This window comes from Oratosquilla oratoria, chromosome 35 (genome assembly GCF_046742065.1).
Source record: "Oratosquilla oratoria isolate Oo_2021 chromosome 35, ASM4674206v1, whole genome shotgun sequence".
Taxonomy (NCBI): Eukaryota; Metazoa; Arthropoda; class Malacostraca; order Stomatopoda; family Squillidae; genus Oratosquilla; species Oratosquilla oratoria.
Genome location: NC_134811.1, coordinates 11,122,329 through 11,141,034, shown reverse-complemented (window position 1 = coordinate 11,141,034; position 18,706 = coordinate 11,122,329). Strand labels below are relative to the sequence as shown.

At 39.0% G+C, this 18,706-nt stretch overlaps 1 protein-coding gene across 1 annotated transcript in view; it reads left to right on the top strand.

Annotated features, from left to right (window-relative positions):
• The window catches only part of LOC143018529 (uncharacterized), a 60,745-nt gene extending 49,880 nt beyond the window's left edge, over window positions 1-10,865 (top strand). The window contains exons 4-5 of the mRNA XM_076173964.1: window positions 8,922-9,089; window positions 9,611-10,865. Coding sequence (XP_076030079.1) covers window positions 8,922-9,089; window positions 9,611-10,111 — 669 coding nt within the window. The 3' untranslated portion in view covers window positions 10,112-10,865. The remainder of the gene's footprint in view (window positions 1-8,921; window positions 9,090-9,610) is intronic.
• The last annotated feature ends 7,841 nt before the right edge of the window (window positions 10,866-18,706 follow it).

Sequence of the window (18,706 nt, the reverse complement as noted above, 5' to 3'; positions counted from 1 at the left end):
CCAAAAGGTCTCCTGTCAGCATGCTCCGCCTTTGTAATCCTTTATAATGAAATTGAATTCTCGCTACCTACCCTTCTATCTACCTTGTCTACCTTCATCTTCCAGCCTCTTACAGAGCTTGGCAGCTACCCTTAGTTATCCCGACCAACCGTTCTTTATTGCCCCCTTACAGGGCTCCCTGAAATATATACTTGGAAAATATCATATGCAAAAAATTATTAAAACAATTTTCGCATAAACTGACTAAATATATTAAAAGAATTGTCCTTCAATGGATGTTGTCATCAAAACATGTGTCACACATAACAAAGAAATAAGTAACCTTTCCAAAATGCATAAATGTCTGTAGCTCAAAAAGCTATAAAACAAAATAATTGTAACACAGATATAGATATGATGTCAAAAATAGATTTGGAAAACTACTACAATAACAAAACCAGAAAAACTGTAAAATAGTATTCAATGTCTTTCCTTCTGAATGTGAAAATTGATTAAAACAACAACAAATAAAATTAGATCTCAATAGAGAATCACTTCAACTTTTCAAAGATGGTGAGTTGTGTATCAATGAGATATGTCACAACATTGATACAACATTAAAGATGTTGGTAATGATAGACTGTCACTGCATAATTTCACATTTTTTACACACACACTTATTCACGTTTTTCTAGGACACATACTAGCATAATAATTTTCAATGCTTCACAAATTCATAGTTCAATACTTATTGACACTGTCTTTATATTGGCAAGGTTCCCAATCTTCATGACTGACCAAGGCTTCAGGTAGCATATCTGTCTAACACACCAAGGTTCCAGTAGTTCAGGTCTCCCATCTCAATATACACCATACATCTCACAATATGAATATTATCTGTAAAAATTATCAAGATTGATATTCAACTCATGTGTGATTTTATCAACACATTCCCTATACTCTTCTGGACTTAGTGTTTCTTTAAAACTAATACATTGTGTATCTTTAATCTCAGTGTCACATGTATCCTTATCATCAAATTGTATCCTAACCTTTATATCATCTAAGTGATTAATTAATACTTCTCTAGTTTCTAAGTATAAGATCTTGTATTTATCTCCACCTGCAAAGTCAATCATCCTATATGGACCTGAGTACCTCGGTGAAAGTTTATTATGAGATGTATGTATTTTGACCATGACTAAATCTCCCATTTTTAACTCTATTTGATGTGCTATGTTATGTTGTTGCTTTTTCATCTCTTATGTATGCTCTTGCATGTGATTCCTAACTCTTTGATGTATAGCTTGAAATGTATGTATCCTATTTGAGATATAATCATCTATATTATACACAGGTTTCTGCTCTGCAATCAAGATTTCATATGGAAGAATTTTGTCCTCTCCAAAAATAATAAAATGAGGTGTTTCTCCTGTAGCTGTGTTAATTTGGTTGTTTAGGGTACATTTAACACAAGGAATCCAAGTATCCCAAGTTATACTATAAGGACTTATCATACCTCTAAGCAGTGGCGTAGCTAGTGCTTTTGCCGCCCGGGGCGGCAAAATTCGTGTATCGTCTTTGCACACACTATTTCTTTCAAATTGTTCCAGACGTCTATTGTTCTGTGTGGGAAACAGCTTCTACTGTCTACATTATAATATTCGATTGATACTAAACGTAGTTTAGCCGAAAAAAAATTCAGTAGCCTATACATATTAACTCGTAACAGTAGCCTAGTCCAATTTCTGTGCAGAGCATGTTCATTTTCACCCATGTATACCCGTCCAATCGGATCGATGTTAACACGCTTGCAAACTGTCACGCTTTATTATGCTTAATAACGTAGAAAAAACTGACATCTATGAGAGACTGATTAACGTAATTTTATATCAATCATACAAGGACCAAAAATGCCGCCCCTCAAAAAGTGCCGCCCGGGGCGGACCGCCCCTACCGCCCCCCCCCCTTAGCTACGCCACTGCCTCTAAGACATGTAATAACTTTCTTATTTTACCTCTCTACAACTCCATTACTCTGAGAATGATTCACTAAAATGTTGACTTTTTTAATCTTAAATAATCTATATATTTCTTCCAATATTATGTTATTAAATTCAGTTCCATTATCTGAAGCTAAGATCATAGGTGTAGTGTAACTACAGATTATTTGATCATAGATTACTGGAATGGGTTGTAAAATACAAAATCTTGAAAGATAATCAATAGCAACAAATACATATTTATATCCTTTTCAGACATAGGTAACTCCAATGTATCTATGTGAATTCTTTCCAAGGTTTCTGCGGAATGGGATTTGATAACATTGGAGCAGGTTTTGGTGCATTTCCTTTCACCTTAGCACATTTCAAACAATTTTCTATATAATCATATATATCTTTCTTCATACCTGGGCAAAATTATTTAAGCTGTTCTTATCTATAAGTTTTATCTTTTCCTGGATGTGAACTACAATCACTATCTTGCAGTAACTTCAATACCTCTTGTACAAGAGTTTGTGGTATTACCAACTGATTCACTGGGCCCCTAGAAATATCTTTCCCACTTACAACTGTTTTTCTATACAAAAGTCCATTAGTCAAATGAAATTCCTCTATCTTATACCCTTTTGGTAGTTTTGGAGGATTTCCTCTTGGGTTTATCAAATACTGGGCTATTGATTCCCAAGTCTTATCATTTCTCTGTTCCATTATTATCATTTCCTCATCTAAGGTTACTAGCTCATCTATACTACAGACAAAATTGATCAACCCTGTCGTTGGTTGGCTAATATTTCTAGATAGTGCATCTGCTGCAACATTCTTTCTACCCGGAATATATTCAAACCTAACCTCATAACATTGAAGTATAGCAAACCACCTGGCTAGTCTGCCCCTAAGGTTCTTATGCTTAAATAAGTTCTGAATAGCTGTATGATCAGTCCACACTCTGATTGGATATCCCAGTATCATATCTCTAAAACTTTCTAATGAATACATCACTGCAATATCTTTATTGTGCTTCAAGAGTAAAGCAACTAAGCTTTCATCTAACTCAGGACAACTAGTAGTTTTTAGTTGACTCTTGTTTTTCCCTCTCAAAACTGTTTCTTCTCGAACTAAAGAGATTGATGAAATTGGTGATTCCGCCTCCTCAGTATTCGCATCCAAAATCTTAATGGGTTTTGTACAAACTTGAAAACATCCTATTTGTGTACCTTTTCTTAAGACTATTTCTTTATTCAGACTACTAATCATCTAATATTTCTACCACATTCTTATTTGACTCATAGATACCGGAGTACAATTTCAAACCTTTTAATCGCATTGATTCTGGGATGGTTAAATTTTCAGAGTCTACAGTGACTCCTTTCAACTGCACCCCTACCCTGTTATTTCTCTAGAGTGTAATAATGTTGACTTTATTACACTACCTTCCGCAATTAGCAAAGCTTCATTTGAAGTTGATGAATTATTAATTTCTAGGATTTCTTGAACACCCAAGTTGGATTCACTATATGAGAATTTATATTCTGTTGGTCTGGACCGCTCTGCCCCGCTAACTAAAATATAATTATCTTTCCTATTTATTTCTAGAGATTCTTTGATTACTGTTACTGGCTCTAAGTCTGGTTGATTTAAAAATGGGATTAACTGTGATTTCACTAAGATCCCTAACTCAGCAGGACATATGACCATGCTCTCTTTTCTCATAGTTGCAAATCTTATCAGTAAATCTCCTGGAGAAAACAGATTCTTCTACAACTATCACTGGAATGTGAAAATGCTGATCTTTATATAAGATTATCTCTAATTCAACCTTACCTAATGTTTTTAACTGATTACTAGTTACCCCTTTGCAATGAGCAATGGATTGATTTCAAGATTTTCACCCCTGGTTTCAATTGGTTTAAAACTCTACTAGTTATAACATTAACTACAGATCCTGTATCAATGAATATTTGAATAGGTTTATTGAACATTGCCTGCAATGAGAGGTCCTACAGACGTCCTTCCAATTGTTATAGTCAGTTTACAACTATCTTTGATGTTGGGGTTTTCTTTCACTCTTCTATCACTCTTATCCCTGGCACAATACTGTCTATGTATATTTCTATGGGTAGCTCTGTAGTATTTTTTTCTCTGGGGTTTTTACTTGTTTTTAGGTGCATACGAAAATTTGGTTTTCTACACTCCTGTGTTCTATGTCCAATCCTCTGATGATACAAACAGAAAGGTGGGTTTCTACAATGATATTCATCATGACCCTCATATTTGCAATTTCTACAAATAGTTTCATAATAACACTCTTGTGCTTTATGTCCCCAGGTATTACAATTATAACATTCAATTCTAGCATTCCTTGATGTGCTTCTAACTCTATGTTCAGATCCTCTATTGCTATAATCACTTTTTGAGTTTCTAGTTTCTTTCTGTTGTTGCATTTCCACTGTCATCACATATGGACTAATCGCTTTAGATTCACTATAACCTTGAAGAAGATAATCTACCTCCCCTAAATACATTATAACCTTAAGATCTTTATACAGCTTTTCTGCCGTTATTTTGTCAAAGCTTTTTATTAACAATGCATAGGCCATTAATTTTGTTACCTAAGAAACTTTAATTTTGTTACTAGATATTTCTATCCATTCTTAATCCTTCAACATCGAATTCTTGTCTATAGACCATCTGTCTGATTTTGATGAATATTCTGTGCCTGATTCACTTGTTTTTACTTTCTTTATCATTCTAACCAAAGACCTGATAGGATCCTGATCACACTTTGACTTAAAATGTTTAATGAATGCCTTTTTGTAAGTTTCATATTGGTTCATATATTCCATCTGCTGGAAATTTATTATAAGCCTAGCCCTACCCTCCTAGGATCTACATTTTCTTTTAAAATTTCTATTTTCCTTTTTTCATCTCCTGTATTTTTCGTGACAACTAAAGGATTGATCAAACTAAGAAACCTATTAGCTCCCAGGGTGTTTTCATCACCTGAAAATTTAAGAATGTTGATATTCGAGGGGTGAACCTCGTGACGTAAAATGCCTATAGTCATACTTTCAGTGTTTTCAAGGTCAATTTGAATGACTGCCTCCTCGTAATCTTCCTCCACGTACTGCTCGTCCTTCACACGTACATTAACCTCGTCTTACTAGCCCCTCTCGTAGTCCTACGTTCATTTGTAGTATTGGCTCGCTGTCCCTTGGAGTCAGCATATGCGTGGTTGTGGGTGTGGTTGTGGTTGTAGTTGTAGTTGTGGTTGTGGTTGTGGTTGTGGTTGTGGTTGTGGTTGTAGTTGTGGTGCGTGTGCTGTAGATTGGTGTACCCGTACACTCGTAGCCGTATCTTGAACTATGTCCTGTAGTTTCATGCACCAGTCCTCTCTTTTCGGAAGCGTGTTTTTTTTTTTTCACTCGTTCCTTCTCTGGCTGCTAACCAATGTGAGCCACTATTTCTCCACTGTCACCCCCGTTACCACAGTAGTAACTACAATTTACCGTTCCCTTTTTGGTTTTTTATTTCTTCTTTCACTTTCAACTTTCTTTTCATCACTGTCTTACGTAAAATGTCATTCACCATATCTATCTGTAGGAAGTAGGTAATGTTTCTTACGAAGGTGAATTAAACGGAGGTAGCTTTTTTTCTTCTTCTTTTCTTCCCGAATAATATTACACTTGGCTGGTCAATTTACACCAAGGGACTCCCAACTGGGATCCTCAATTTACTCACTAAGCCACCTCGCACCGACGTCACGACTTTCCCAGTACAATGATCTTTATTGTTACATCTAAGTGCCTCCCCTAAGGGCGTGACTTTACTTCCGTGAACCAATCAAATTTTCTCCATCTCCTTTTCTCCAATCAGAAAGACTGTTACAAACGTCTTAAGCAATATTGCTTACTCAAGCAATCACTATATCGATGCATGACTGACTTAGTTTACATATTGTTACATCAGCATAATACAGCAATAAAATCTGATCCCTAGCGGTTGTTCATAAACATTAGACGAGGAGCGAGATTATGCAACTCCTTCGCGGCTATTGTTTAATAGACATCCAAATCATTGAATAAAATTCTCGCCACCGACCCCTCCATCTACCTTACTTGTCTACCTTTATCTACCTCTTACAGGTAGTGATGAGATGCCTGGATAGACGAAGACTGTTGTACTTCTTCATCTGGCATGGGTAGACAGAGGGGCGTATGATTATATGGTGCAACATTTTATGTGTTAATGTGTCAGTGTGTCCATGTTACTAGCTGTGTTCCTCACGAATATATGTTGAAAGGTATGTATTGTTGGAAAAGGATACGCATATTTTCCAAATTCGGGATGAGCCCTTGGTAATTCTATGGAATGATGGAGTTCTTTGTTATTTGGATTGGTGTGATATGGTGGTCAATTTGGGTTGTGTATCAATAGGGGCTGGTGTAGGTTTTATTGGTTGTTGAGGTCGGGTGTTCATCATGTACTTGAGTGTTGTTTGGGTAGATGGGGGTGAGTATGAACTTGGCTAATATTTATTCATTTTAGTCTGGTAGAGCCATTAAGAGGCCTAAGAGGGCTTTATGGGGTTTTGTGATTTCAGGTGCGGTTGTTATTTGGGTAGAATGTATTTCTGGTCCTACCTCTCGTTTTGAGGCTCCGTGTGTTGTGATAGGTATTGTGGATGGCGCTTTTAGGGTGGGGAGTATGGGTGAGGTGTACTTGATTACTCCATTACATTTTTTATCGTTTATCTTGGAGAGCTGGTTTTTTTCCCTTGGGTTGATAGGGTTGTAGGTGCCGGGGTGGATGAGTTTGTGGGTGGTGGACTCTCCAGGACAGGTGTTGTATAGAAGGCTCTTGTTTTTTTGTTTGTTTTTTTCATAAGGAGAGTGGGTGAAGGGTTAATTTGTCTGTTCTAGTGCCACATGTAAAGGAGGTTTAGGAATTTGTATAGGAAATGGTCTCTCTTGGTGTGGGCGTTTGGGTGAAAATATTAGGAAGGGTTCATCTGACGGATCATAGTGCTTACGTGTATGAATCCTGGGCTGATCATCCAGGATCATATCTGAATTCGGAGTTTTCTGAAGCTGGTGTGTTCCGAATCTGACAGAGAATTTCTTTTGCAAACTGGTATGCTGTGCAGTTTAAGGATGACACAGGGTGATTTGGTTGCAATTTTTATATTTCACTGCGTTTGAACATGACATAAACTATGTGGGGCCTAAGCAAAGTGCACATACATATTTCAAGTAGTTGAAGCAGTGGCGTGATGCACTCACATATGTCTATTTATGAACATCTTGGTCAGAGGCCATGTTCTGCATGTGAATTAAAGGAAGATTGTGTAAGTTTGACTTCAATCGTAGGAAAAATAATGGAAACTATCATCAGAGATGCTATCGAACATCATTTAGAAAGTAACCGTTTGATAAATGATAGCCAGCATGGTTTCAGATGGAAACGTTCTTGCGTGACTAACTTACTCGAATTCTACAATACAGTTATCTCGAATTATGACAAAAGGAACAATATAGATTTAACATATATAGACTTTGCTAAAGCTTTTGATACCGCCCTACACGAAAGACTACTTACTAGATTAGCTTCGCACGGAATAAGTGGTAGCCTATTAAGTTGGACTAGTAATTGTTTGAATGGTCGAAAACAGAGGGTTGTTTTAAATGGAAAAACTTCTAGATGGAAAAGTGTTACAAGTGGAGTTCCTCAGGGTTCCGTTGTTAGGCCACTTCTATTCATAGTATATATAAATGATATAGACCATGAACTAAAATCTACTGTTTCCAAATTTGCTGATGATACAAAACTGTGCGGAATGGCAAATGATCAATTAAACCAATTAGATATTCAAGAAGATTTAGATAAATTACAGCAATGGTCTGAAAAGTGGCCCATGAAATCGAACACAAGTAAATGCAAGATAATGCACATAGGTAAAAATAACAGTATGTACGATTACAAGTTATTTGGAAATTCGTTAACAAAAGTGGATAGTGAAAAAGATCTCGGGGTAATTAATTATCAGTAACGATCTCAAATCATCCAAGCAGTGTATTTCAGCCTCTGAGAAAGCAAATAATATTCTAGGACTGATTGCGCGATCTTTTGATTTCAAAAGTCCATCACTCATTAACAAGCTATATAAATCGTTAGTTCGTCCACATTTGGAATATGCTCTTTCCGTATGGTCACCGAATCTCATTAAAGACATTGACAGACTAGAAAAAGTACAACGGCGAGCCACAAAACTGATTTCAAATATCAAAAATAAATCATACGAAAATCGACTAAAACATATGAATCAGTTTTCCCTAAAAAAGCGTAGACTCAGAGGTGATTTGATACAGGTCTTTAAAATTTTAAAGGGAATTGACATCAAAAGTGACAAAATGTTCACATTGAATGAGAATCAGACAAGAAACAATGATCACAAACTGTCCGGAAATAGATTCAATTTGGAAGTGGGTAGAAACAACTTCGCCAACCGTGTAGTTAATGAATGGAATAAACTTCCTGCACAGGTAGTGCATGCAATGTAGTTCCGTTCGAAGCTTTAAAAATCATCTAGATAAACACCTAAGCAAGATGGTGTAATGATTATAATTTATCTTATATTATTTGTTTTTGTTTTGTTATCATTTGTCTGTTTGATTTTCATTTATTATTAGTTATATGTCAATTTATAATTTTTTACTATTTACCTATTTCTTTATTATTTAACTATACCTATGCATTTACTTATGTATTTTATTTGTTAATAACATTATTATAGTTTTTATCTATTAATTTATTATTATTATGATTTTTTCTCATCCGACCTAGATATGGACCAAAAGGTCTTCTGTCGGCATGCTCCGCCTTTGTAATCCTTTGTAAAGTGGTATTTAAATCATTCACATTTGTGTCACTATTCTCTTTACAGGTCAGGCCAATTATCATACTTGGGCTCATGCATTTCCTCAATACGGTTGCTGGAGGTATTCTTAATGTGGGAGCAGATATTCTGGAGCCTCAGCGTATCTGTCGAGTCAACTTGGGTTATTCTGAGGACGAATGTGACCACATGGATACAAACCACTCAGATGTACAGGTCAGTAAGCTGGTTTCTTTCTGGGTTTAATCACAATTCCACAATAATCTATTTTCACCTCATGTCTGTGACACTTAGACTGCTAATATGACTAAATAGACATTAAGAGATACATGTTTCATCTAAAGAAACCCTTTTAGCGGTGGCAATGCGCTGCTATGCCACAAGTTGCTGCGACGCCGTAATTTTTTCAACGTGAAACTTAACCATACACTGTTGTTTTTATGACTAATATTATCTTTATGGTTTGTTATTGAATACATTAAATATTTTAGGATACCTTGTGACACTATGATTTTTCTTAATGATATAATATTCAGCCACATCCAGTGAGTTCATAAATCATACACAATCATGTTGTCTTAATGCACAAAGTTCCTTGTTTTATCTCGTGTCAACAAATTAGACCTGTAGTTAAAGATGACATCATCTTAATTTTGTTGCACAAGCTAGTGTTTAGGATACTGAATGTGCATTTATGTGATAAATTATCTTCAAGAAATATAACTTCTTTCAAACAGGCAGCCGTGCAGCAGTATCAGAACACCTTGAACGACTATCGGACTCCGATAGGTGACTTGCTTCCTTTGTTTCTTCATTGGGCGAATTTATTCTTCGATGGTTTTCGTGACTCTCGGGGTAGGAAGCTTCTAATGGTCTTTGTTTTGGGAGGATTCGTTGGACTGGCACTTTTCTATCTCCTCATGTCCCTCAATCCCCACTGGCCTGTCGAAGTTCTATGTGCTGCCTCCTTTGTCGAAGACATAACTGGGTCGAGGGTGTTCTTCAACATGGTTGTAAACAGTTACATGGCGGACATCACAACTCCTGAAACGCGAACCAAGAGGATGGGATTTGTAAACGCCGTTTGGCATCTGGGGTCGCCCATAGGCAAGTCGCTGGGGTACTGGATATACCAATACCTCGGTTTTGCCGGCGTTTTCATTACCTCGGCTGTTCCATGGATTGTTTGTTTCCTCTACACACTTTTTATGATACTTGAGAGTCATAGGCCTGAGTAAAGACGGACTTATTAGGAACAACAAAATAGCAGGTTTGGTCTTCTGGATTATGTGGTATCCCTCTTCAGTGAAGAGGGATACTGTGCACCAATTTGGCATGGTTTTGTGGTCTGGGTCGCTTCACATTTCTAACTTTATGACTGTCATGTAGCTGCGGGGGTCCTTTTCTCCATAATGCTTTGGTCTGTGGTTCTCGCCTTCGTGCAGAGCGACAGAGACTGGTGGCTGGTCATCGTGGCAACCTTTGTTGGTATGCTAGAGCCTAGCATCGAACTTCTGTTCGGTCCCAGCTGACAGTGGTGACAGGATATAAACTGGACAAATTTAGATTTAAAAAGGAAATAGGCAAGAATTGGTTTACAAATAGGGTGGTCGATGAATGGAATAAACTTAGTAACCACGTAGTAAGCGCTGATACTATCAGTTGTTTTAAAAAACGATTAGACAACTTTATGGATGGGGATGACAGGTGGTGATGGATACGGAGCTGCCTAGTGTAGGCCTTATGGTCTTTTGCAGTCTCCTTTATTTCTTATGTTCTTATGTTCTTATGTTCTTATGTAACTTGGTTCCTTATGGATGAGTCTGTACGCATTCCCCTATAAGACGTACGTTGACATTTTCCCACAAATCACCTTTGTAGCTCAATCAGGAATTTCTTTGATTCTCGCTCTGTCTTCTTTTACTGAAAGTCAGTCTTCAACGAAGAATATCAATTTCATTGTGGAAGGTAGAGGGAACCCACACGCAGTACTTTCACCAAATATGTGTAATTACAAAATGCATGTACCGTGTGATGATAAAAAATACATGATACATATCTGTTTTCATGTACACGTGATACTTTTTTATTACCCTTTATATACCATGTATTCACCAGAAATATGCAAAATTATTAAAAAAAAAATAGATATTTAGACTATTTTATAAATGATACATGCTGGGCATATGGATAAATCTTGGTCGAAAAAAAATCTAATCTTTCCTCTGGAAAGGTTGGGGTAATCGAAATTAAATAATTGAAACTCCCGATCCCCGAGGGGATGGGTCTCATAAGAATCCATGCTTAATGTATTTTAGGGGTGCCATACGTCATGGGTGTTTTCGGTGCCTCATAAATCGGGAACGCGCCATACGTACATATACCAACGGCTTTCTCCCCTTTACAAGGGAGGTAGCCAAAAAAAAAAAAAAAAAAAAAAAAAAAAAAAAGGGTCATAAAATCCACTCCCACCCATTCCATCCCCACATACTCTACTCCCATTCACCCCTTCCCTCCCTCTTATCTTGGCTCCTTCTGGATGACGGGTCATCCCTACATCTCACCCACTGCCCTGGGGCAGAAACAATGTAGCAAGACACAGCACATCCGCAGCAAGGCCGTTCATTTCATTGGCGATCCCCAATCTCCATCCTCTCATGCAGAAAAAGAAAAGACGGGGAGAAATCACTTCGGGCTGCATCAAAATCTCATTTACACATATTCCCCCACCCACTCCCTTCCATGCATTACAGCATCATCCATACACTACCATTCTCCACTCACCCCTATCTTCTGTCATCTCCCTTCCTTCCTCAACAGGCATTCCCCTCTTTCCCAATGCCCCTGTGATAGGGGAGAAGAATCCTGCCACCGAGTTTCCTACATGAGTCATAAAAGGCGAAAAACACAGGACCGGGATAGGACTAGGCATCCTACTCATTGTAGCCCGAAAGGGGGACGTTCCTAAATAAAGCAAAGAAGCGCTATACACACTGGCAAAATGTTTGGCTGAACCCCTTTTACACACTTTTTTGATCAACAGTGATGCTCACCTAAAAAAAGAAAAAGAATCCTGACCTCATTCACAGGTTAGAATCTCGATTTTCATAGCAAGAAACTGGCAAGTTATGATGTTCAAGTTATTTACATATGTTTCTATAGAGGTTCCATTAGAAGCCACCAATAAAGCTGTAGACAAACTTCTCACTGAGGTTCTGCCAGTTCCAAAGACAGACTATTTCTCACATGTCCTTTGTGTCAGATTCGGTTCTTTCATCCTTTTAGGCAATATTCCCAACTCAATTCTCTCGCTATGGGTAGCCTTTTGTCGGCGGTTTGAAATAATCTCTACATGGAGACTTGCTCTGAATAATGAGCAGAGGCACCAATGGGTTTAGCTATGTAGATGATATTCTCATAGTATGCCAGAGCATACAGATGTCAACTGTACAATCAGAAGACTGAACAGTATTTGCAAAACATCAAATTCACTGTTCAGATAGAGAAAGATGGCAAATTCCCATTTCTCGACACAGTGATACGTAGAAAAGGATGGAAGGGTTATTTTTTCTGTACACAGAACACCCAAGAACAGTGACTTTGTCCACTCCTTCTCCGGACATAGTCAACGAATCAAGATCATCGTCCTAATAGTTTTTTTTTTTTTTTTTTTTTTTTTTAAGAGCATATCAAATCTGTAGTGAAGATTATTTGAGAGAAGAACTGTTGTATATCACCAAGGCTTTCGTAGAGCTTGAATACCCCAGAGGCTTAATCTACATATTAAAGGGAAAGCTAAAGAAATTAACCATAATATAGTTAGGTCACTGAAAAGGACGAAACTCGTTTCATCTCCATCCCAAACTTCAAAGGAACTGAAGCTGTTGATGAATATTTGAACAAAGATGGCTAATATGGTATAGGCTACTACTATGGTGGCAAATATGGTATAGGCTACTACTATGGTGGCTAATGTGGTATAGGCTACTTCTATGGTGGCTAATATGGTATAGGCTACTACTATGGAAATATCAAAATGCATATGACAATCGACTAAAACATATGAATCTGTTTTCCCTAAAAAAGCGTAGACTCAGAGGTGACTTGATACAGGTCATTAAAATTCTAAGGGGAATTGACAACATCAAAAGTGACAAAATTTTCACACTGAATGAGAATCAGACAAGAAACAATGGTCTCAAACTGTCCCAAAATAGATTCAATTTGGAAGTGGGTAGAAACAACTTCGCCAACCGTGTAGTTAATGAATGGAATAAACTTCCTGCAGAGGCAGTGCAATGTAGTTCAGTTTGAAGCTTTAAAAATCATTTAGATAAACACCTAAGCAAGATGCTGTAATGATTATTATTTATTTTGTATTATTTGTTTTTGTTTTGTTATCATTTGTCTGTTTGATTCTCATTTATTATTAATTATATGTCAATTTATTATTATTTACTATTTACCTGTTTATTTGTTGTTAGACTGTGCCTATGCGTTTATGTACTTTATTTGATACTTACATTATTATAGTTTTTATTTATTTATTATTATTATTATTAGGATTTTTGTTGCATGCGACCTAGATATGGACCAAAAGGTCTCCTGTCGGCATGCTCCGCCTTTGTAATCCTTTGTATAAACCTAGCAATAAACTCCGGCCCATAATCTCCCAAATCCCTTTCCTGACCTACAAGCTTGCAAAGAAACTGTGCACCATCCTGACCACCGACACACCCACCAGCTATAATAAGTACTGTAATCCCTCTATAAATCGATTATCCTGCTACACACGCAAAATTACTAAAACACTTTTCAACATCCAAGCTATATACTACAGATAATAACTAATTTTAAACTACACTGACATGTATTTGTGTATGTTACGTCTTCGCTCTGTCGTCAAAAATAACTTCTGGAACCTCGGGTGTAGTGACGGGAATTGTTGTTGCCAAGTTCTCTGTACTCTCTGCTCAAGAGATGTTAGGCGTGGTGGTCCTGGAGCTGTTTTTGCTTGAACCTTCAGCATGAGAATCTTCATCCTCATGATGCGCAGCCCCTCATAGTGTTTAGCCAAGGGCTCTTCAACATTATCGATGAGTCTGGGGCAGGTTGAAATTACTTCTAGCCCAGCAGCCAGATACGGACCCAACTACGCACCTGTTGCCTCTTACTCATCTTCTTCCTCCTCCGGTTCATTCCGCAAACTGCCAGCTTTCTCCTCGTCAGTCATGTAGTGGTAACCAGACTCATTAAGGTCCTCCTGCACCCATTCCACCAGTTTCTCCTACTCATTTTTTCCCTGTCCAGCTTGATGCATCATGTCCACCATCCTTGAAGTTTCAAACCCCTCAAAATCATCTTTGCCTGCTGCTGGAGTTTTAGGGATCTTTAGTGGCTTGCACAGTTGAATATTGCATCTTTCACTGTGTAAGCCTTGAAATTTTCTTTTGTTTTCTAGGCTCTGCAGTCAATATAGCTTGACTCATCCATCCCATCCTCAACCACAACAAGTCACTGCCGGAGGAACACGTTCCAGTGGCGCCTTTTGGCACTCTCAATGATGCCTCGATCCATGGGCTAGATCATCGAGGTAGTGTTGGGAGGGAGGAACACTGTCTTTATGAAGCCATCCTTAATACACAGTCTGGATGCTGATGGATGAGCTGGGGCATTATCGAGAATTAGGAGTGTCTTCAAATCATCAGATTTTATTCCATATTTAGTTTGGTGGTTCCTTACAGCCGGGTCAAAGTGCTAGTGAAACCATTCTTCAACAATGTCTTGGTTAAACTAGGCTGAAGGAGCCCCATAATACTCCACTAGTAGACTGTTCATGATGCCCTTGATGGCGCGAGGCTTCTTGCTCTTGCCGACAATCACAGGTCTGAAACGATGTGAGCCGTCTGCATTTCCATATACCAGAATTGATAGCCGCTCCTTCATCACTTTGTGTCCAGGAGTACTAGAAATTTTCTTGAAGATCTAGGTATTTCTAGGCAGAGCACGCCAGAATAGCCCAGTCTAGTCAGCAATGTACACCTAAAACTCGTGTAGTCTTTCCTTCACCATCAACTTGTGCAATTTTGTTAATAAAAGGGTCCAAAGCACTAGCATCAGCGCTCAGCAGCTCGCCTGTGATTGCTCGGTTCCCAGAGCCATGGCGCCTCATGAACCGCCACAGCCAGTCATCACTGCACTTAAAATATTGGATACCAAGGTGGTTTGCTAAGCGTTGTGCAGCAATTTGAATGTCCAGGTCTCTCACAGGAACCCCTCAGCACACTGCTGCACATACCACTTATGAACTGCCTCGTCTAAGTTTCCAATGTAGAGTTTTCGTAAACGAAACACTTCCTGTCCTTTTCCACCTTCAATTTCTACCACTTCCCTTATTTGGTCCTTTGCCCACAAAATATAATGGAGAGTTGATCTTTTAAGGTCGAATTGAGTCATGAGGTCCCCCTCTTTGTGCCTTTTTCATACAATTCGATCGCCTTTATTTGCTCACTCATGCCGAGACTTTTCCTCTTTCCTTTTCCGGGAGATGTAGAAGGCACACCACTAGCCTCGGAAGCCATCACAAAGTACAAATAGGGCAGCGAATAACATATGTGAGGATCGGTCAAATGACCGTACGTTCGATTGGTAGGGCGACACACCATAAACTGACCAAGGAGCAACCTCAGCAACGTGCGTCAGCGTGGGTGGCTGGTTTGGCGGGAAACTATACCGAATGCCCGCCGCATATATTGCCGCCGTCCGATTTAGAAAAAAAAAAAAAAAAACAATCCGGTGGCTATATAGAGTCCGACTTATCCGATGTCCAAATTATACATATCCAATTTATAGAGGGTTTACTGTGTTGCTTTACTTTATATTGAAGTCCTATACACAACTATTTTAATAAATTTAAGGAAGTCTTCTTATCGCCTACTACTGTATTCACCTGTACATACACATACGCTCACACACACATATATACTTATAAATGTTTATATACATATACATACACGCCCCTGCACAAATTCTTATGTATCCTGGTATGTAGAATGTGTTTAACTCTAAATGTATTCCTATCTTATAAATAAAGTAAGTTTATGAATAAAGATTGAAATTAGTACAGTTAATATTAAATACTATACTATACATACATACATATATACATATATACATATACCAAAGGCTTTTCCCCCTACACGGGGGATAGCCAAAAAGAAAAAGGCATAGAAACCACTCCCACCCATTCCATTTCCTATATATTCCTATATATTTCCTATACATACTCCCCTCCACCCTCCTCCCTCCCTCTTATCTTGGCACCTCCTGGATGACGGGTCATCCCTGCATCCTGTCCACTGCCCTGGGTCAGAAGCAGTGTCGCAAGACACAGCACATCCAAAGCAAGGCCGCTTCATTAATTTGCCCCCCCCCCTCTCCGTCCCCTCATGCATAAAAGGAGAAGACGGGGAGAAATCCCTTCGGGCTGCGTCAATTTTTCTCATACATACTTCCTCACCCCCCATCCCCCATCCACTCCCCCTCATGCATCACAGCATCATCTATACACAACCCCTCTCCATTCACCCCTGTCCTCTGTCCTCCCCCGTCCTTCCTCAACAGACATTCCTCTCTTTTGTAATGCCCCTTTCACCCCATCCATCCATCTCATCCTAGGACGCCCCCTCATATTCACTCCTTCCACCTCTGCCTTCCACACCTCTTTTACTAGTCTTTCTTCACTCATTCTTTCCATGTGCCCAAACCATCCTAATATTCTTTCATCAACCCTATCTCCCAGTTCCCTTTCCACCCCTGTTCTCCTCCTCACCTCCTCATTTCTCACCCTATCCAGCCTAGTAACCCCTATCATACTTCTCAGACATTTCATCTCAAACACATTCAGACTCCCTCTCTCTTCCTCTCTCATGTTCCATGTCTCTGCCCCGAACAATGCTGATGGCACAGTCACTCCTTCATATAACCTCCTCTTAGTATCCATTCCCAGATGTCTATTTCTCATTACACTTTTCAATCCACCAAGACATTTACTCGCTTCTCTCAATCTACATTTTTTCCACCCCCACTCCTCCCTTTCCTGCCACATTCGCACCCAAGTATCTAAAACTATCCACTTCCTCCAGTTTTTCACCCTTTATGCTCACTTCCAGCCTGCTGTCACTCTCTCCCCTTGTACATACCCACATTTATCCTCAGCTTCCTTCTTTCGCACACCTTCTCAAACTCTGTCACTAACTTCTTCAATCCCCCCTCTGATCCTGCTACAAGCGCAGTGTCGTCAGCAAACAACAGCTGGCTCACCTCCCACTTTTCTCCATTTTCTTTACTCATCTCCAACCTCTGACCCACTACCCTTGCATTCATCTCTCGCACCACTCCATCCATGTAAAGATTGAACAGCCAGGGCGACATAACACATCCTTGACGAAGTCCCACCTTTACCTCAAACCATTCACTCTCTCCATTTCTAATCCTAACACAAGCTCTACTACTCTCGTAAACCTCTTGACTGCTCTTAACAGCTTTCCTCCTGTCCCATATATCTGCAGTACCTCCCACAGTGCCTTCCTATCTACCCTGTCATAAGCCTTTTCCAGATCCATAAAAGCCCAAAAAACATCCTTACCTTTTCCTATAGCTTTCTCACATATCTGTCTTACCACAAAAATCTGATCTACACAACCCCTATCTGTCCTAAACCCACACTGTTCCTCACCAATTACTCCCTCTGTTCCTCTCCTAATCCTCTCAATCAAGACCTTCCCATAAGCCTTCCCAACTACACTCAACAAGCTAATCCCTGTGAAACTACTACACTCACACTTGTCCCCCTTTCCCTTGTAAAGCGGAACCACACAGGCACTCCTCCAGTCCTCCGGCACTCTACCCTCTCTTAAACAAACATTAAATAACCTCACCAGCCAGTCCACCATCACTGTGCCTCCTTTCTTCAGACATTCTGCATGGCATCCATCCAGACCAAGTGCCTTACCTGCTCTCATCGTCTTAACAGCTGTTTTCAATTCATCCTTCCTTATTTCTCCTCCATTTCCCTCACTCATCACTCTCATTTTCTTAGCGCTTCCCACTGCAACTACCTTTCCCTCCCTATCCACCTTCACATTTAATAACTCCCTAAAATACTCTGCCCACCTTCCTCTCACTGCCTTCTCTTCCATTATCATCTCTCCATCTGCACCTTTTACCTTTTCTTCTCTACTTGATTCGCCTCCTTTTTCTCTTTTAATTTCCTTCCAAAACATCTTTTTATTGCTTTCAAAATTTTCTGTCATACTCTTACCCCATTTCACATCTGCTCTCCTCTTTGCTTCTTTTGTCTTATACTTAACTTCCCTTCTCTTTACTTTGTACTTCTCATACGATTCCCTCGTCCTAATTTGCAGCCAATCTATGAATGCCTGCTTCTTCTCTTCTACACATTTCTTTGCTTCCTCATCCCACCACTCACTACCCTTCATTCTTTTTCCTCCCACACTCCTTGTTCCACACACCATCTTTGCACACCTTATGACTCCCTCCTTGAACCATCCCCATTCCTCCTCCACTCCTAGTTCTACTCTATCCTTTACTCCCTCCAACTCCTCTTTCAGCTTCTTATACTCACTCTCCTTTTTTTCCTCATTTAAGCAGTTCACTCTAAGCACCTCTCTACCTTCTGCCCTTTCCCTCTTTCTCCACCTATTCTCCACTCTCAATTTACCTTCCACCAGAAAATTATCTGATATTCCCCCACTAAATACTATAAAATATATTTAATTATTCTAAGAATTTAATAATCTGTTCCACTGCAG